This window comes from Pipistrellus kuhlii, unplaced genomic scaffold, assembly GCF_014108245.1.
Source record: "Pipistrellus kuhlii isolate mPipKuh1 unplaced genomic scaffold, mPipKuh1.p scaffold_m20_p_1, whole genome shotgun sequence".
Classification (NCBI taxonomy): Eukaryota; Metazoa; Chordata; class Mammalia; order Chiroptera; family Vespertilionidae; genus Pipistrellus; species Pipistrellus kuhlii.
In genome coordinates this window covers 140,752,773-140,774,393 of record NW_023425404.1, presented here as the reverse complement: position 1 = coordinate 140,774,393, position 21,621 = coordinate 140,752,773, and the positions used below count along the sequence as shown (strand labels likewise).

The 21,621-nt window shown below is 38.9% G+C and overlaps 1 protein-coding gene across 10 annotated transcripts in view; it reads left to right on the top strand.

The window, feature by feature from the left end:
- Window positions 1-12,950, top strand: part of PDLIM5 (PDZ and LIM domain 5) — a 197,633-nt gene extending 184,683 nt beyond the window's left edge. For all 10 annotated transcript variants that reach the window (XM_036411320.2, XM_036411311.2, XM_036411295.2 and 7 more), the window contains 4 exons: window positions 901-1,081; window positions 4,243-4,363; window positions 7,921-8,036; window positions 9,834-12,950. In XM_036411320.2, the coding sequence (XP_036267213.1) occupies window positions 901-1,081; window positions 4,243-4,363; window positions 7,921-8,036; window positions 9,834-9,923 (508 nt within the window). In that variant the 3' untranslated portion in view covers window positions 9,924-12,950. The remainder of the gene's footprint in view (window positions 1-900; window positions 1,082-4,242; window positions 4,364-7,920; window positions 8,037-9,833) is intronic.
- Window positions 12,951-21,621: the final 8,671 nt, after the last annotated feature.

Genomic DNA, 21,621 nt, shown 5'->3' with positions numbered 1-21,621 from the left:
AAAGCTCTTTACAAACGTTTATTACCTTGATATACAGGTGCGTTGAAAATAAGTAATGTTTCAATTAAATAAAACCTTTCCAAGGAGCTTCAAACAATCTCCAATATAAGTTTACAATTTCTACAGTCATTTTGGAAGTGAGGATTTGATGGGTTTAATAAAGTTGAGAAATATACGAAACTATGAGTGGGGAAGAGAAATTGAGTGGGATGTCATATCGGGCAGTACTATTTCTAAGACTGTAACATTACCAAATTGAGAATTTTATTTTGTTTATTTTATAGAAATGCCAAACTCTCATCTCTGCCTAAACCACCATTTTTTCTATTTATTTTATTTTCTATCACAGTTAACATCCTCATTCTTAATCATAATCATGACACAGACAGACTCATTATAACTCAGGGGGGAAAAAAAACATAACTACCAAATCTCTCTTTTTAAAAAATATATTTTATTGATTTTTTACAGAGAGGGAGAGGGATAGAGAACTAGAAACATCGATGAGAGAGAGACATCAATCAGCTGCCTCCTGCACACCCCCTACTGGGGATGTGCCCGCAACCAAGGTACATGCCCTTGACCGGAATGGAACCCAGGACCTTTCAGTCCGCAGTCCGACGCTCTATCCACTGAGCCAAACCAGTTTCGGCCTACCAAATCTCTTGAAGATAGAATAAAGGGGCAGGAGTATGGCCCTTCAGTGTTCTTACTCCTCCCCTCTTTTCACATAAACGCACAGAGTTCCCGTGTACCTTTACAGCACCCATACATTGAGTCCTTGAGAAGGAGAAGTGAGCAAATCTTTCATTGTTTAGACATTGTATAAAAGAGGTCCGATCCAGGCAAAGCTGAGAAACTTTGATTCCTGAGCCAACTTGATCTCTGTCCTTCTGGCAGGGGGCCGTTCCTCGTGGCCCTGGGCAAATCCTGGCACCCGGAGGAATTTAACTGTGCTCACTGCAAAAACACAATGGCCTACATCGGGTTTGTGGAGGAAAAGGGAGCTCTGTATTGCGAGCTGTGCTACGAGAAATTCTTCGCTCCGGAATGTGGCCGATGCCAAAGGAAGATCCTTGGAGTAAGTATTGGAAATCTTCTCATTCTGAGTGAATTTTAAAATAGAATGATTTTTGTTATAAACCCCTTCTATCATTGTGGCATTTTTTTTTCTTTTCTCTCGTTGCTGGATACCTTCTCTATTTCATCACTATTTATTATTGTAAAGCAACACTAAACAGACCTCTGCAGATAGGCCTTATGGGTGGTAGGTTGTCTTTGGTTTTGTCTTACTGAGTGTTGGCTTGTCTGGTGGAAGTCTAGCCGCTGTGAGGAAAAGTAATTTACCGTGGGTGTGCTACCTCCACGGGCCCCTGTGTGCTCAGGAATGAAGAGGCCGTACAGGACCACACACATATCAGTTCTCAGAACTGACACCTTCACTGTTTTAAATTAAATTCCATAGCTTTTATAAGAGCAGCATTTCCCTACTTGTCAGAGTTCAAGCACAGGGCACCGATCTCGTGAAGTATATAAAACAGGCTTATAAATGATATATTTTTCTTGAATGCATATAATGTTTAAAAATATAACTCAGTTTTATGAGACTATAGAAAAATAATAAAACCACACCTTTTTAATTTTTTTGAAAGAAAAGGACTAATTTAGGTGTCAGGCACATAACGAATAACAATGAATGAATGAATTTTCTACCCTGGAATACCTAGTTTGCAATACAAAGTAAGAGTCAGGCATTTCCTATGGGCTACCAGGAGTTGGAATTTTACTTTAGAAGCAGCCAAGTTGCCTGGTCTCAAACGAAATTCATACCAGGAACACAAAATTTGGAAATGGCATTGCTGAATTCTGCTATTCTCACTATGAAAATATAATAATGAAACTCTAAATTAATATCAAGAGAAAAGTGAGCATGAATTATAGAGTAGTCTTCGTGTTAGAATATACCTTTAAGTATGCCTAAAACTTTGAGGACACTTAGAAATCAGTAATATACCACATGAGATATTTCTATATTATTAATTTATACAATATTTTTGGAACAGAAGGATAGAATGATTCAGGCTGTACCTTCCCAAATAAAAATTAATACTGTTTTAGTATATAAATCTAAGGATTCTAGAATAATTAATAAAACAAAGTCAAGAAACAGTCTTAGATCCAAATGATGCTCTAGGACAGTGGTTGGCCAAAAAAAAAAAAAAAAAAAAAAAAAAAAGCCATGGTTTGCCGCTCTGTTGACTAATGAGTTTGCCGACCACTGCTAGACTAAATGTCACCGTGTAGTTGGAAGCTATGAGGATTAGGCAGTTGTGGCATATTGTGTGCAAAGAGGTAAAGGGAAGTATATGACAGTGGTCGGCAAACTCATTAGTCTACAGAGTGGCAAACCGTGGCTCACAAGCTGCGTGTGGCTCGCGAGCTGCAGTTTGCCACCCACTGCTCTAGGAAATGGAAGCCTTACACTCATTGCTTCAGAGGTGGGCCAGCCCTTTACTAAAGGACAGAGCCACTGGATTGCGTTTTACTTGTTCAAATGTCACCGAAACCATGCGACTGCCTGCCACTGGAAAACCAGACTCGCAAGGCAAATGCTGGTAAAAGGAAAGAAGCTTGATATACAAGTGCCAGTCACCTGATAAGACAGAGGGGACTCATGCTGCAAATCCCGTTTCCCCACCTCAGTGAAAGAAGAGGTTATTATAAGAAGGGAGAGGGAAGGCAAAACAAAGAAATCAAGGGAGTTGGGTTGAAAAGTTCTCTATGTTAAGACCAGCACAGCCCGTTCCAATAAGGATCTTGAAGTGGTCCAGTGATGGTCTGGTGTCATCCAGTTCTGCATTATCCTGGTTGTATGGTTGAAGGTCAGCAAATCTCCTGGAACTGGGATGGCCAAAGGTCCGAGTCTCTTATCTTCTGAATTTAGTTCCTAGGATTCTTACACAAACATGCTGTTTATCTACAAGCAACATATTAATCAGAGTCAGCATTGACAGAAACAATGTCAAAAGAATGGTGGGGTGGGTTACAATCCCCACTGTTACATGAATACCTACTAAAGAAGGAATAGTAACCTGTCTCAAGTTTATAAAGGGAAGGATATACTTGAAGCCTTGGGAAATGGTTTGGTTGATTGCACAATTGTAGTACATGTTCATGGTAATCTTTTGGGATCTAAATAACTGTCATTTCTTTCCATTATCCTTCCATAGTGAACTCTGGCATTTTCTATGGCTAATGTAGTCTATATCATTTTCTTTTGTTTTCATAATATTTTTATTAAAAGAGAAAACATCTCTCCTTATAACTATTAGAAAATACAAAAAAATGTAAAGAAAATTAAAATGACCTATATATTTACCAATCCCAGGTAATTCCTGTTAACCTTAGGATGGATTTTCTTCCAGTTTGCTCCTTATAAATAAATCACTTACAGAATAATAACCATACTTTATGTATAGCATCTTCTTTTAGTGATAAGTATTATGAAAGAGTAAATTCCCATGTTATTAACTATTCTTCAAAAGTGATTTTTTTAATGGCTCCATCTCTTTCTCTCAGTCCAAAGAAATGATTCCTTGCAAAACCAACTGCCTAAGACTTTTACTAATTAAAATATTTGATACTTGGTATATTTAACCATAGGGTCATTGTTGGCTAAAATCAATGCTTTATGGTTCAAATTTTAGATACTCTTTTGAGTATGCTTAGTACAGTCACAGCTGATTCCCAAAACACTAAACACTTGTTAAACGGATTGGGTCACACTGATTATGTTGTTGTTTTCATAATGCACCAAAGTATAGGTTTGTTTTATAGTTTTTAAATGTTTGCCCTTCACCCATGAGATTTTCAAGATAATCTTATGAAACCTTTATAAGTTAGTGTTTCCTGACACCCTTTGAGAGAAAGCAGAATGTATTATAGCAAGCGCTTATGAAATGCTTCCTTTATTCACCATTTGTATAATGTTTAACACACTAATCATTCTTTAAACAAGTTTATTGGTAGTATTTGTGGGAAATGCACAAAAAGTGCATTAGCTGAGGTGATTTTCAAGTCTGTCCTTACGTATCTCCTGTTACTTAGGAGGAAAGCTCAAGACAAAGACAACTTACAGCTGTCTACTTTGGGTCAGTTTAGAATGGCTATTGGTTTAACTAGTAGAATAAGTATTTGTATGTTGTCATCTTTTTTTCACATCCAATTCTTTTTCTGTAACAGGAAGTCATCAATGCTCTGAAACAAACTTGGCATGTTTCCTGTTTTGTGTGCGTGGCCTGTGGAAATCCCATCCGTAACAATGTTTTCCACTTGGAGGATGGTGAGCCTTACTGTGAGACCGGTAAGCTTCTGAAGCCGCTAGTTTCCTAAGTTTTGAATGAAGGTAAAACAGCAACCCCTATATTACTATAAAGTTGAAAGGAAATATGAGGCAAAATAATTTTCCTAATTCTTTTAGGAACATTTAATGTTACCCTAAATATATAGCAAAAATCTATATGTAATTTTATTTGACTCTGTCAGAATAGATATTCCCAACCTAACTAAGAGATCTGAGCATGTGAGCATTACTTAGAAGAAAAATATTTTTGCTTGAATCTTCAATAACTTATTTTTATAAATTCTAACAAATCATGTAGCTTACAGCCACATCTTCAACTTCAGTAAGTAAATTCTGATTGGTTATAAACATGACAGTTGTTCAACTTTTGGGTATGGTACTGATTTTCTCTTTAAGATAATTACCTTGACAATAAATTGGAAGTCCTGTGTTTTTACTGAATAGGAGGGTAATCCTGGCTTGGATTACTCCCTTGGTAAAGTTATTTTTAATGAAGTAGACTCTAAGGACCAATCTACTAACTCTGGACACTTCCTTTTCCTTCCCAAAGGCTGTATTTCATAATGCTTATTTATTAATATTACTCTTACCTAGATATTACTATTACACATACATGTTTTTTTCAAAAGTAAAATATTTTTTCTCCACTCACTATACTGCATTCCCACTATGGAGTTTTATTGTTGTTCTTCCTTGAATATCAAAGTGTGATGCTGGAATCAGGAACTATTCCACAGAGTCAAGTTAAAGGAGCAGTCAGCTTCTAATTTGAGGCTGGTCAACACCACTCCATTTTTTGCTCGCTCAGTGTCCTCTTGTTTTCACCTTTATCTTAGTTCCCTAGTTAGGACCAATCTCGATCTATGTCAGGCCAGAAGCCTGTGGAAATTCCAGTGAACTACCTCCCATGAGCTTTTGGGGGACAGGTTGGCTATAAGCTGTCTGCCCTGATTCAACCAGAATATTTCACATTTTGTAATGCCACTTAATTCTTCTGAAGAAAGAGCTTTTGTTGTTTGTTTTAAAAGCTTTGCAAGACATTTTGACTAACTGTCGGTGATTCCTATCTAGTCAAAACATATATAAAACTAGCCTTAATATAATATTTAATATAGTCTAAGAAGTCATATTTTTGAAACCCTGAAATTGCTTACAGGAAGGAAAAAACACTATTGAAGACTTATTTAAATGTCACTTCTAATCATTTTTGTTCTTTTTCTCTAACCTCCCAGACCTGTTCTTAACCCAGTCCACCATTCCAACACCTAGGAGCCATCTGGGATTATGCTCTTACCGGTCTTCTCCCTGCGTCCAATTTCATTAATAAGTTCTAACATATACCCCCAATCTGTATATTGAATTCATTCCTTTCTCTTCCTTTCAGCCATAACATTAAATCCTAAGCATTCTCACCCTTTGCCTGGGCATTGTAATTGACAACTAAATTGTACAATATAATCTTCTGTATAATCTTCTGTTCCCCAGTTATAGTAACATTTGTTTAAGTGTGAATCCGATAGTGCGTAATACCTTTGTGGCTTTCATTAGAGTAAAAACTAGATTCCTTCCCAGGGCCGGCTTTGCCACCCTCACTCCTGCCACCTTCCTGCCAGTCACTGGCCTCTAGCCTCCAGCCATACCTGCCCCTGTGTTGCTTCTGAGCATGTTAAGGTCCTTCCCACCTTAGAGCTTTTGAATTGCCCTTTCTTCTCACTGGATGTTTTCCCCAGTTTTTCCGTGGTGGTCCCTCTTTCCCTTCTCAAGTTTCAACATAACTATTACCTCCTCAGAGAGCCTTCTCTAACCCATCTATAATGTTATATTATATAACAGTTATTTTACATCCCTCAGTTATTTTATATTATATCACCGTTTTCTTTCCTTCATGGTACTTTTAAGAATCTGAAATTATTTGATACCCTGTTTCCCCGAAAATAAGACAGTGTCTTATATTAATTTTTTCTCCCAAAGATGCGCTAGGTCTTATTTTCAGGGGATGTCTTATTTTTCCATGAAGAAGAATACGGTATACATTTATTGTTAAATGAAAATAAAGGAAATTTATTACTGTATACTGTATGGTAGTATGGTAGTTGTCAACACAAACCAGACAAACTGAATCCTACAGTATCAAGAATTTACTCACTTATTCAATGTCAATCATGTCATCATCTTCTGGAACATCATCATAATAATCCAATTCCTGAATTTCCTGGTGAATTTCTTGTGACTCCATTTCTTTCAGAATCAGTGGACCAAATCTCTCATGTTTAGCTTAGGGGGGGCCCTTATTTCCCGGGGGATGCCTTATATTTCACTCAGAAGGAAACCTGTAAGTAGGTCTTATTTTTGGAGGATGTCTTATTTTCGGGGAAACATGGTAGTTATTTTGAAAATACAATAAATTAGGACAATCTTTTCCCAAGGAGAATATAAGCCTCATGAGGAGAGCAATCACATCTGTCTTCTTCACCACCATACCTCCAGCCAGAGCCTAGAACAGTACCTAGCACACAGTAGAACTCTGTGGCTGTGTTGAACAAATAGTGCTAAAGAATATTAAAGATTGCTGAGAAAGGTGAATCAAGTTGCACAAGATAGCCTACATCCTCTTCCAACCCAGATTGGATTAAAAACGTCAAAGACCAAAGTGAACCATGAGTGTGTGTATATATATATATATGAAAATTAAAATGCCAATAAATCTAATCCTATATAATAACAGCCTAATATGCAAGTTGTCCCCTTGACTGGGAGTTGAACCAGAGGGTGGGGCTGGCCGACCAATCGCAGGAAGGAAGGCCCCAGGGGACAGCAGGCAGCTGTGGGAAGGGAGGTCCTGGCCAGCAGCCGGCAGCCACTGGGGACCTTACCTGTGCATGAATTCTGTCACTGAGCCTCTAGCTTAGTGATAATGAAGAAACATCTTATCAAAACTGCTTTCTTCAGGAGGAAGTCCTACTAATATTTTATAACTACAACCTCTGTCAAGTCAGTGGTGTTCTCTAGCTAATGATTTTAAGCATGAAGTCATAAAATTGAAAGGAAAATATAGCAAGAGAACTCTACTTCGTGGCTAATATTGTAACATAGTCCAGCTAGAAACTCAGTTGTGGCGTTTATTCATGGAAGTCTCCTGTGACTTTTTTCCCCCTTCCTTACCAAGTCAGATATACTATAAAATTTGCTAATTCCAGGTATTTCTTCTTGATTTAAGTTCATTAGTCTTATTATTGCTAGTTATTAGAAGTTCTGTTGTATTCTATTGAGACAGTCATGTCTATTGATAACTTATGTGTTCTTCTTATACATATTTGGGCATTGAAGTAGTTGGAGAGAAATGAAAGATATTACATGGAAAAAATAGAATAAAGAATGTTAAGTTGTATAAATAATGTTTACCCAAGAGTATCTCAAGCCAAATATGCCACCTGACAGTTTTCTGGTTATTAGTGACTTTATCTTCATCATCTCATCCAGTTCAGAGTTTGTTGCTGCTTTCTAGGACTTGTCATTCTACAGCGGCATGTTAAATCACGTCTCCTCCTCCCTCACAGATTACTATGCCCTCTTTGGTACTATCTGCCGCGGATGTGAATTCCCTATAGAAGCCGGCGACATGTTCCTGGAAGCCCTGGGCTATACCTGGCATGACACCTGCTTTGTGTGCTCAGTAAGTGAATCGTCTCCCAGTCTCCCAAACAAAGGAGCACCGTGTGGCCAATTCAAGCATAAACACCAACTGGAAATAACAGTGATTGTATCTTCAATCCTTCAAACCTAAAAATATTTTTACACTGATTTTGAAAGTTGTTCATTAAACATTTTTGGCACTTTTAAAAATTATTTGGCTTAGAATAAGATGCTTACCCATTAGAGAAAATTATATTTTTAATACATTTTTGTTTATAAGGAGAAGCTATATATATTTAAAAACAGTTAAAAGTCCTTTATTTAAAAAAAAAAAAACACAAAAAAAAACAGCCATCTCTTAATGGAATGTTTTTAGTAATTTTTGGAAGCACAGGTACTTCTTAAAATAGAAATAAATAATTATTAAAAAATCTATTGAATCTGCCTAAACCGGTTTGGCTCAGTGGTAGAGCATCGGTCTGCGGACTGAAAGGTCCCAGGTTCGATTCCGGTCAAGGGCATGTACCTTGGTTGCGGGCACATCCCTGGTAGGGGGTGTGCAAGAGGCAGCTGGTCGATGTTTCTCTCTCATCGATGTTTCTGGCTCTCTATCTCTCTCCCTTCCTCTCTGTAAAAAATCAATAAAAATATATTTTAAAAAAATCTATTGAATTAACATTGGAAGTAAAGTATAGGGTGATTTTTTTTCATTAGCAATAGTCCATGAATATTTTTTGAGACTATAATAAACATATAGTAATATGTTTACTTATTGCATTTAATGTTTTAAAAATTTTTATGAGCATAGATTCAGAGGTTAACATTAATGTAAGATATATTTTTGAAATTTAGCAAGTAAATATCAATAAAGATACTTTGTTTAGATGTTTGAATTTTCAAAAATTGGTTTTTAACAAATAGCTTTTATGACCTATTGTGTGAAGGGAGAAAATACATGTTAATTGAAGCCAAATGATTATTCCAAATGTTACCATTCAACTCTCTAGTTTACCTCAATTGTCTCTTAGATGTTATAAAATTTACTTAAAGAACAACTTTTAGCCCAGCAGGTGTGACTCAGTGGTTGAGCATCAACCCATGAACCAGGAAGTCATACTCATTCTGGTGAGGGCACTTGCCCAGATTATGGGCCTGATCACCAGTAGGGGACGTGCAGGAGGTAGCAAATCAATGATTCTCTCCCACTCTCTCTGAAATCAGTAAAAATTCATTTTTTAAAAATTAATGAAAACTTTCAGCAGATTTATCTTCATGAGCATTATAATTAACAAAGGCATTAGGTAAGACAAGAAGACATACGTGGATAGCTAACTGACTGCATAATCATCTAGCAGTGAGATGACTGACCAGAGTTTTCACTATAAAAAACAAAGAGATGTATTAAAAAGAACTCTCAAGTATTCTATGCCTATGTTTTTGGGGCTTGAGAATGTTTGGTAAAGGAGTTGTGTTTTATGTTTGAATGCTTTGGTTCTCTACAGAAGGAGGCAGATTAAAAGCATTGATTAGAATTTAGGAAGAGGAATTATATTTAGTGTGACCTCCTTAGGCGTTAGTTTTTCTTTAGGGCCAATTGCTTCACCCTCAATAAAGATAAATAATGATAAATAATTTAAATAGATTAGAATGCATTCAGAAAAAATCTTTCTTCATTGTTCTTGAAAGATTGATGAAATATAGTCATTGTGAATGTCAGGATGTCTAACAACCAACTAAAGTGCTTTTATTAACTATTGGGTGAGAAATCATTTTCTCCTTCATGCGCATTTAATAAAGTAATTATATTCTCTCATATAATGCTTTCCCCCCCCCCCAGGTATGTTGTGAAAGTTTGGAAGGTCAGACCTTTTTCTCCAAGAAGGACAAGCCACTTTGCAAGAAACATGCTCATTCTGTGAATTTTTGAAAGTCTACAGTTCAGGAGAAGAGAAAGAAATTTGAAGAGAAAGAGAAGAATTAAAATTACCAATTAATTTTTAGGTTTAATATTTATATGGATTTTTTAAAAATAATAGTAACCCAGAAGGGATAAATTCTAGCTTTAAAAACCAAATCTATGAGGAAATATTTGGCTTCGTAATGTAAAGGGACAGTTTGACATTTGTTATTACATTTTCCTTGTATTTTCTGCCCATAAAGTAACTTTTATAAAAACCAATTTCCTGGTTCATCTTAAATAAGTTAGCAAAGAATTGAATTTTAGAATAAAAACTACAACTTCTATGCTGAAATAATTATGCTTTTCTTCTTAGGTAGTTAAAAGTAAATTTGTAAAAGGCAATGAAAATGCCTTATACTTTATCAATAAGCAAAACATTGTATTTTTTAAAATTAGTGTTCATCTTTCAAAAAGTAAATAGGAGTTTATTTATCAGTAGTAGTAGGTGTCCCTTTTTAAAAACTATGCATTTTTAAATTTTACAGTTGATCAATGAGATTTTGATCAAAATGTGTCATGCCAATAAGAGATGCCACCATGCAACTTGTAAGTCTCAAATTTTTGCCTTTTTAAAAATATGACCATTTTTATTCATTGTTTTATTACTTATAGTAGTCAAACTCTTTTTTTCTCTCTCTTCCTTCATGCTCTGGTAAAGAGCTAATTGAGTAACTTGAGACTGAGAGTTTTCTCTCTCTTAAAGAGAATGAATAGAAAGAATGTGATTGGGAATTATAGTATATTTCCCTCTCAAAATTACTCTTTTTTGACAATGAATTAGTTTCAGAGTTGTACTACTGACTGATGAAGGTTTGAGACTTTGCATTATAATTTTTTTCTCGAATTCTCTATTAGAAAATAACAGATTGGTTTGAACATGTGATAAAATTTAGATTTTTTTATTATTTTTATTTTGATGGTTCTCTCTCAGTAATAAATGAACCACTTCCAGGTGTGATCGCGAAGTTTGAAAACTTTTATGCACAGAGGTTTGGTGGTTAATTATTCAGGCTGGCCCATTATTTGTTTTCTTCATTTGGGGAAAAAAATATATGTAGTTACCACACGAAGACAGAGAACTGTGGAAAAATAAGAAAAGAAATTACAACGTTTGGTAGTTTTTCTCTTTGTGTTTCCAGGATGGAGGAAAGCTCGTGATTCCACTAAGTTATAATTTAAATTTGTTGGGAGCAAGGTGCTTTCAAATTTAAGATTGAGCTCCAAGTCCTTCCTCTCCTATCACTTACTAATGACTTCACTCCCGTTGTGTACCTGTTTGTATCAGAAGGGAGTGTTAGGCTACGGTGTTTGTTGGACTTCCCTAAGAACTTTTTAAGGCATCTGTCCTGAAAGCTGTTAATTTATGGTCTAGCAGATTTAAATTATATGCAGGTAATTATTAACTGGGGATAAAAGAATGAGAAGAGTGACACAAAATGACAAACGGAATGCTTCACCGGTAGCAACCCCACACCATCTTCTCACCTGCCCCTTGTAGGGAAGCGGGACGTGTTTGTGTGTGTGTTAAGCGCTGGAACTGAATTGTGTATTAGTTCTTGTTGCTGCTGAAACCACCTAAAGAAGACATACTGGCTCATATGCGTTGTCATATCTTAATGTCAGTCTTTTGCTTTACGCAGTATAAAGTAGTTGGTGGTTTTGTTGTGGTGTGGTAGAAGCTTCTTTTTGTTATTTAGTTTTGCCTTTATAGCTTATATGCCCAGATAGTATTTGATAAGTCTATGGCATTTGGATATCTTCTTCAAAATTTATTTGACCTGGATTGCATATAAAATTATCTTACATTAATATATCATTTTTATTAGACTTTTCTTTCTGCATGTTCTTCATAGAGCATGATGTTGCATTTCTCTAAATTTTATTCTCAAGAGTGTATAACATTACTTCCTAATGTATCATCATCATTGTGCTTTGTCCTTCTTTACTGTTGGTTCCTAAAACAGTTAAATTCTATGAAATAAATACTGATTATAACCCAGAAGGATCTCTGTTTTCCAGTGGGGAATGCCATATTTAACACCCCAGCGTTAATCTCTTAAAAACTCAGGCAGAGCACTTTCTTATTCTGGTGAGCTCCCTGAATATTTATTTTTCTGATTATAAATGTTCCCTGTCAGTAGCATTTTTAAATTATTACCTCTTTATTGTAGAGCATTTACTTTTAATCTCTCTAGATGTATATTTTGGAAAGCTGTACCTGGCACAATACATATTAAAGTCATAGTACCTGACTTTTAAAACACCCGCTGTTAGGACCTCCCAGTTTGAATAACAAGGACGGAACGTTGCCCCTGAAGGAGCAGCCTAACAAGAATCCCCTGTGCTTGCTTATGCTTATGCTTATGCTTATGCTTATGCTTATGCTTATGCTTATGCTTATGCTTATGCTTGTGCTTATAGTAGCTTGCATACTTTCTATTCATTCAGGTTACACTTAGAGTCTAAAGCTAAAACCTAATCATTTGACCAGGATTAAGATAAACAGAAATAAGAGTTTAAATCTTCAAAATATCAGACCACCATTATGTTTAAAAAATATCTACAACAAAAATGTCTTTGTAGTACCATTTTCAAGGGGAACTATATTTGGGTCACTTCTATAAAGAATCCTGTCTTCCTGTCCCTGATCAAGCGTGAACCTGCTAGCTTGTTAACCTGTCGGTGATGTTTGCAGCCCCTGTTGAAGGAGAGGCTGGCAGGCAGGAGGGGGACACATGCTGAGAATGATACACATATTCAGCATGGCTTCCATTTGTCACTCTTCATCCCCCAGGTATTTTAAGGTTTTGGGTTTGTATTCTCACTGTATCATTTGCCTTATCCATTAATCTCTATTTTCTGTTTCTTTACATTTTTTAAGTTTATATACATATATGTCTGTGCTGTTTTGCTTTTGGATGTATTTTCTAATTAAAAATCACATGAGAAATTAATACCTTAATGAGCACATAACAAATAAATGGCTTCAATGATATAGACTAGCTCTCCTGGTTTTTCTTTTGGGGTGGCAAGTAGTTTCTACTAAGTTATCATGGGGGGGGAAATCATGTTCAAAGGACAGGAAGAGATGTAATAATTCTCAGGAGAATCACCTTTTGACATTTGTTTATCAAATTTCCCAGAAACAAAACATTTGAAAATATTGTCACATTTATTTTACTTTAACCCTTTTTTTTTTAAGTGTTTTTTATTGATTTCAGAGAGGAAAGGAGAGGGAGAGAGAAAGAGAAACATCAATGATGAGAATCATTGATCAGCTGCCCCTACTAGGGATCAAGCCTGAAACCCAGGCATGTGCCCTTATCTCGAGATCGAACTGTGAGCTCCTGGTTTATAGGTTGATGCTCAGCCACTGAGCAACACTGGCTGGACACTTTAACCTTTTTTACACTCTGCATGTTACACACATTCACAAATATTGTGAATTTATCGATAAGTAAGCTCTTTGTCCTTTAAAAATATTTATTACTGAAATTATTAGAGCAGTCTGTTCTGTCAAGCATTCTGTTGTGTCATATATTATATTCAAACAACAGAAGTCTACATTTTCACATTTTTCATTGGCTAGGGTCCTTTCCTTCATGCTTAACCCACCCCACTCTCATTAGCTAACTTTCCTATGACTAGATAGGCTCACCTATTCCTCATTTGTTTATTGGTTTGAGTAAGAATTTTTCCCCCCAACTGTGCAAAGTTAAGAGGAATGTTTCTGTCGCAGGCTGTATAGTGGGAATAAAAGACAAATTCAAGTCTATTTGCTCACAGTATATTAAACTCCAGAAGCCAAACTTATAAGGGCATCAAGTCTACATCTGACATTTTAATAGCTGCTGTTTGGTTTCTATCAATCACGTCATTGCACATTAAAATACACCGACAAAATAAGAGATCTGTCATTCCTTCGTTAAGAAACAGTAATCCAGTACAAGATTTATAGGCTTAAGACTCAACAGTGTGTGTTCACAATAAATCCCCATTCAGTGCTCAGACCAGAACAAGCCTGCCTGCCGTTCAATGTTTGCTGGTCAAATGTCCCCAATATAAGATTATCAAAGGTTTTCCTACAGAACTACATATAAAATCCTTTCTGCCTGCAAAAGCTTAATTTAGCTTGGCGGTTTCCCTTTTGGAGTAGTCTCAGACAAGATCTTGGTTATATCAGAAACACATAGGTACTGATGTATTATTAGCGGGCCTGGTGTTAATTAGGGAGAATTACCAGAAATAGTTTGCTTTGTGGGAATTTATTACAGAATCACACTTGACTGATGGCAGAATAGGAGTTGCTGAGAGAGAGCAGCTCCCACTCATAACCACTAATTAATAGGGTGCCAAAATTCCGCAGAGGAGGTTTCATCCCAAGTGTGGGAGCCTCGCGGGGAAAATGGTTCCTTTGCACTATTTAAAATTTAAAAGAGGAAAGGGGCTAGGACACATGGCTACCCAACAGGACTCTCAGACGCATACCGTGCTGTGGTGTTCTTATGAATGAGAGCATTGAGCTCAGGAAGCACCATGCCCAGAAGTTGGTGAAAGGACCTGTTCCCCCCTAAAAAATCAGTTGTGGGCTGTGAGGTAGTGATCATACCCAGGAGATATGCAGAGTATTTTGAATGTGGCAAGTGTCTGATTCGCTCAACTCCTTGTTTCGTGAAGAGAACACAGAACACACCGTCAGTCTGCTGTCTTGTGTTTCTGAAGTTGGACTCTCGCGTCCATGATTTTGAAGCTGTCCGGGTAGGTAGCCAGATCACAGCAATGATTAAAGGGGAAGGTGTGGCTCCCACTCCCTGAATGCCGCGCTGAGGGAGAGCAAGGTGTGTTTCGTGATTGGCACCAAGGGCAGAGCACGGGGGGAGCCCTAATGAATGAATTTGCCAAGAAGGCATTTCCCCCCCTGTGTTTGTAACTGTGTGTGATCACATACAATAAAGCCGTGAGCCGTTCCTTAGCATAGGAGAATAAGGATAAAACATTTCCTTGTCAGAAAAATCACTGATCGCTGACCAGGGGGAGAAAAGTAAAACAACTTGGCATTCACAGAGAGGATAATTTTTCAATTTCTCTTCAGGCAAATATAGTTCCCAAGGAAAACGACTTCTGTGCCAGGTCCCTGAACCGATTGACACGGCCTCTAATGCACCCAGTGTTTCAAGGGACAAGGTTTGTGTGTAATAATTGGGTTCCAAATGAGTTTTTCATCCTCATGCTCTCAATTGTCACATTTGCTCTCTAGTTCAAATATACTTAGGTTTGTTTTTTTCTCCTTTGTTTTTTTTTTCTTTCGCTTGTAAAGCTCACACAGCTGGTGCTATTCTAAGCACTTACTCAAAAATGCCATTGTTCCAAGTTTTTCAATAGACTATAATGTCTTCAAAGGTGTCTTATTTTTTCCCCTGGTGTGTCACTGATACGGCAAGCTGTTCCCTTGGTAAATAAGACGGTAAATTGAACCCCAGGTACTTACCACACAAGGATGAATTTTTATATAAATAAAAGTCTTTGCTCCGATGATGCGATAGTGATGTCACTTGGCCCGGAAGCTCGCTCTTGTCCCTGTGTGCTTGCGAATCCTGAAGCCCTCAGGCCTCCTTCGAGCAGGAGAAAGCATGGAGCTTTCAAGTATAAGCTTGGAAATATAAGTTAAAATAATTCTGAATTTACAAACTGAGACTCGCCATTCATTTTGCTCTGCATAAATGATTTTGCTGTTGCTGAATAATTTTTTCCCGGCACCATTATCAGTGCTTCAGATGAAGCGTGAACTCAATAAGCACTAAAGTGAACCCAGTGCTTCTGTCCCAAGAAAAGATATAAATCAGTATTGTGAATTTATTATAACTTGCTTATTCATGAATATCCAGGAAGTTCTAGATGATCTTTAACAATATCCACATGGCATAGACGTTGAGAGTAAATCAGAGCTTAGTGGGAAAAAGTGTTTGATTACTCCTGGGGTGGGGGCGGTTAGATGAGGTCCAGTTGGGAGACAGAAATCACACAGCAACTTAGGAGAAGTTTAGTGTGAAGAATTACTAAGCTGTGATAAAATAACTATGAAAAAAGAACAGTCCAAAGGGTATTGTAGGGCTGAGAGAGAGGATCCAGGGAAGGACAACCTTAGAAGGAATCCTTGTTGGAGAGTGTGGCTGTGGTTTACTGAACCGAAGGGCAGAGTTCTCTGCTGAGACGGGCTGGAAACAAGGCAACAACCCTCTAGAATGCAGGTAAGCCAAGGGGGTGGGTGTACAAAGGGAGTCGGGGTGCTGCTGTGGGTCTGAGGCCTGGAACACAGGGTATCCGCATCCAGGGGCTGCAGCAAGGTGGCCACCAGTCCCGGCTGGGGATGTGAAGTCACCGATGTGTGCACTCTGCATGCACTCCAGGGCAGGGCTCCACCAGATGTCCCCCCACACACACCACGGATGGACCGCACAGCTGGAGCAAGAAAAAGCAAAGTGCAGCGCCTGGGACCAGGAGAGGACCTTCCTTCTGAAACATTGCTTCAGCTCCCTCGGCTGATGGCTGATAAGCAGTGCACACTGCCAAGGAGAAAAGCTTGGAGTCCAGTTTATTGTCACAGAGCAGGGAGTGAGGGTAAACGTGGAACTGAAAATCAATAAATTGACAATTGGCACATCTGGGTGCAAAATAACATTAGATTTTCAACCATATTGAAACTTCCATAATCCAGGACATCTATGCATATTTTTAGGGAAAAGTTGAAAGTCAACACTCAATTCTCTCTTTAAAAAAAAAAAAAAAAAAAAAATCTTTATTGATTAAGGCATCACATATTTGTCCTCAACTCCCCATTCCAAACTCTGACCCCATCCCCACTCATGCCCCCGCCCCCCTATTGTCCTTAAACACTGGTTAGGCTCATATGTGTGCACATAAGTCCTTTGGTTGATCTCTCCCTTTTATCCCCACCCTCCCTTTGAGGTTCAACAGTCCTTTCTAATATTATGTCTTCATTATGAAAAATAAATATAATGTTTCATGGGTTGTGTTTTTCAAGGTCTATCCTCTAAACATCTAGTATAATCAAACAGTTCTAAAGATTTCAGAGATTTAATTAGATCTGTGCTAATAAATAAGCAATGGGTTTTTAATGGCTTAATTTTATTATATACTGTAATGAGTTTCCTATAGTTAAAACTAATAAAATCTTAATTGAAGGTTTGGGTTTGTTAATTGAGAATTCAGTTAAAAGTTTTTATGTATCAACCTAAACCTTTAGCATATAAAAATGATTATTTTCATATTCAGTAATAGAAAGCAAACATATTTACAATTTCCCTTTCTCAGTAAACCATGAAGGATGAAGCCCCATGAGTCTATAATAACATATTTTTTCTATGTTTTTTGTAACTCATGTGGTATATTATCTGTTACACTAGTCTACTGCAGGGTTATAAATTTGGAGAGACTCCAAGAGGCAAGTATTTTTAACACACATATTAGAGATGAAGAAATGAAAACTCAAAGAAATGATACTCTGAAAACATAAACTGAAAACAAACCCAAGACTTCTACTTTCTAATAGATTCCAATAGATTAGAAAGAAAATTTACTATAGCATCCACATTATCTTAGCGTCTCTCTTCTTAATAAGGGACAATCCCAAGTGTTCAGTCAGTAAAGAACAGGCTTAGGAATTACTTAATTTTGATCAAGTACATAAAACTTAAAAGCTGTATATCTGACTGATGCAGTTGCCTGCAACACAGATGTCAATATTTGGGAAGTTTGCAATCAGACCATCTGTTCTGCAAGGGTATGTGTGATGTGGTCGGCCTCTCCGCAATGCACCATTTGCTGTCCTTTGTGCTTTTGCTACATTTCAAAGAAGTGCAGGAATCAGAGTAAGTCTGTTTGAAGTGTAGGTAGCACCAAATGTGATACCACGCAAATGCTGGGAAGGCTGCAGGAAATGCAATAAAAATGACTTCCACAGACAGAGCCCCATAACAGCTCTTTACAAGAAGCTGGAAAACAGGCCGGAATGGATGCCGCCTAGCTCCGTGCTCCTGCAGTGTGATAAAGTTAGTTCCGGGCTGTGAATCTGAAGAACGGAAGATGGAGAAGGTGTGTGACCTCAATGAGAAACTGCATATACATCCAATTATTAGTCCACTGGCCAGGTTGCCTAAGATTCTTTCATTTTTTATTTTATTTTATTTTATTTTTTTACTCAATTGAAATAAAATCTCTGCAATTTGGTAGTGGCAGGCAACACTGTGAGGTCTGCTGAAGCATAGCTGGAAAATCCAGCTGCCCTCACATCTGTTTTGCATGACCTTTCAATCATCAGCAAATTCTTCTGCCACCGGGAATGGAAGTCTGGGTAGGTTATGGCTATATGACTTTCTAAGCTATCACTATGGAAAACATATTGAAACAAAATTCACGCATGCCATGTATTGTGCCCAGAAATTATAGACTTGTCTGGGTGGTGTTAAGGCTTTGACCTACCAAGAGTGCTCACACCTGCTTCTTACATTCAAGCTGTTAATCCTTCTTTCAGAAAATGAGACGGATTGTGAACTATGTGAATGGACGGCTATGGCTGAAGTCTGAAATGTGCAGGATCTTAAAGTGGTTCCCCGCAAAATAACCTTGATAAAATATTGTCATTTAGACTTTGAAAGATTGCGTTTAAGATACATCAAGAACCTGCATGGCTTGACTTGACTCCCAGCTTCTTTGAAAGCCATGGCTTCGGTGTGCAATGCTTGCTTGAGTTCCAGGTTAGAGTGAAATGTTCTGAAAAATTAAAAAAAAAAAAAAAAAAGACTCTCCTGAAGATGGTAATGAAGTTTACTCTCGTGTGAATACATTTCCTTCTCCCATGAATAAGGCCGGACGCCACAGGAATATGTTCAAGAACACAGTTCGGTTTATCTCCAGATCAGTGCAAGCTGTTGTGCAAGCAGAGCAGCTCTGGTTACACTGAGCTTGGGCACTGTGTGTACCTGATGGGTCAGGTTCTCACAGAGAGAGGACTCTGCTTTGAAGGACACTGGCACTGGCACTGGATAGACCCCTCTGAGCGTGGATCTTGATTGCACCCAGTTGAACTCGTATATGGGGTTGCCACAGGCAGGCTAATTTGGATCACCTCCAAATCAACGGTGTCACTTGCTTTGCTGTTTATTGGACATTTGAGTAGAGGGATGGCTGAGCACTTTGTGGAGAGGACGGAGGTTGGGGGGAGGGGTCCCTGGATGCAGAGATAACCTCCTAAAAAGCTTGGGCGCACCGAGCTCTGCTGCATCCTCAGCAAAGCAGCCTTTCATCAGGGGGAGTTGGTGTTGCTCCTCCACCTCCCTGAGGCGGCTCAGTGCCTCACTCTCAGCTGCTTATCAACCCCTTCCAACCCCACTGAGCTCTCTCCAGAGGGTCACCCTCATCAGTTACAATGTTTTCCATCTTACAAGGTTCCCCTCGGTGTTTTTAGATTGGCACCCTGGGCAGGCAACCAGCTTCTGAGTGGTGTTCCCTCCCCATGAACCCAGTGACTGTGGGAAAGCCGCAGAACGTGTCGAACCTCTTTGTTGTTCTTGTTCTACTTGTGTGTCCCTCACCCTCTTGAAGGACACTTCTCTAATGTCTTGGAGGTTTGTTGCAACACTTGAATGAGTGTGAACATACCAGAGCCACAAAGAACCCATCAGGCCTCTGTTTGAGGAGATGGTAAGATGAAACAACTCAAAAAAGACAAACAACTAATCAAAGTTGTCAATCTTTTGTTCAGAAAATGAGACCTAGTATGTAATATGCAAATAACCGCGATAGCTTAAATCTTGTGTTGCCATATAAATCTGGAAATTGCCATCAACTATCTCAAGAGCTTGGCAATGTATATATAAGCAGAATAGTCTTGCCATGAAAAATTTAAATAGGTACTTCCCAAATACATTGACCACAAGCCCCTTTATTTACAGAACATCTGTTAATGCCTTATTCGACATAATACCATTTGAGAAATACTGGCTTATGTTTTCCTGTGTTTTAGGGTGAATGCCCTGAGTCATGCCTTTCTTCACATTTTAAACTAGTGGTTGGCAAACTCTGGTGTGCGTCAGAATATTCTGGAAAGCTTGTTAAAACCCCCTTGTTAAGCCCGGCTGGTGTAACTCGGTGGTTGAGCGTCGACTCATGAACTAGCAGGTCAGGGTGCGATTCCCCGTCAGGGCACATGCGGGGGTTGTGGGCTTGATCCCTAGCAGGGGGTGTGCAGGAGACAGCCGATCAATGATTCTCTCTCATCATCAATGTTTTTCTCCCTCTCTCTTTCTCCCTCTCTAAAATCAATATTATACATACATACATACATACATACATACATATATATGTGTATACACACACACATATTGTACATATGTGTGTGTATATATACACACACATATATACATATATATGTATTCACACACACACACACACACACACACACACACATATATATATATATATATATATATATATATATATATATATATATATTTATTTATTTATTTTTTTTAACTAGCTTCTTGGGCTCCACTCCAGCATGTGTGGAACCGGTGAAAACCTGCATTTCAACCCTGTTCCCAGGTGCAGCGGATCCTGCTGGTCTCCGCGCGCAGGAAGCACCTGCTCCAGACCCACACCGATGCAGCCCTGCGCTGTGCTCAGGGGCAGCCCCAGGCCCACCTGAGACGCTGGCTTCCTAGTGGGGGTGGGGGTGGGGGTGCGGGGGGGTAGACACTGCCTTCCGAGGCGCCCCCGTGCCCCGGCCGCTGGCCCACCGGCCATACTTTGCTCAGGTTCCTGAAACGCGATGGTGAGGAGTCTCCAGCGATTCCAGGTACAACCAGCATTTCCTTTCTTCCTCTCGTGTCTAAAACTAGAGTCCCGCCCTTCTGTTTCCGAACATCAGATGCAGTGAGAGCGTGATGTACCCGGGAGTTTGGAGGTTTATTTGGATCTGTATTTCCCAGGCGCCGCTGGGAGCAGAGCGGGCGGCGGGTCCCGCAGGCGGGCTGAGCCAGGCTGGGCCTCTGGGCGCCCAAGGTGGACGTGCAGCCTGCAGATGGCAGCTCCGGGTTTGATCTCATCACTTCAGATCAGGAATGTGCACTTTCCTGACCTTTAAAGATGAACTTCAAGCTCAGGGGGAGGAACAGCAAGTCACGGAAGAGCCGGGAGTAATGGGTGTGAGTGCCGGCCCAGTTTGATCACGAATTCTCTGATCCGGGGAATGGTACTTACCCAATCCCGACCAGGCCTTCCTTTCCTATAAAAATGAACCTGCTCAGTGGTTTCTACACTTTGTTTGTCATTCTCCTTTGAAACATCTTCAACACCTAATGGAAAACAGGCAAGGGGTGAGCATTTGGCACTTCTCATTTCTCCATCCTTTAGCAGAAGACACTTCGGATTTGCAAAAGCACCAAAAAAAACCCCAAAAAACAAAAAAACGCTGGGTTCCTCAGGTTCTCAGGAGATCTGTGCAGCACTCACCTGGAAGGCTGGGGAAAGTTCTTCCCGTCCCACGAGAAGACACATGTGGGGGTTGTGTGTCTGCACTTAGGTCACCTTCCCTGCAGTGACCCTGGCTTCTCCTAAGGCACATGTGTCAAACACAAGGCCCTCGGGC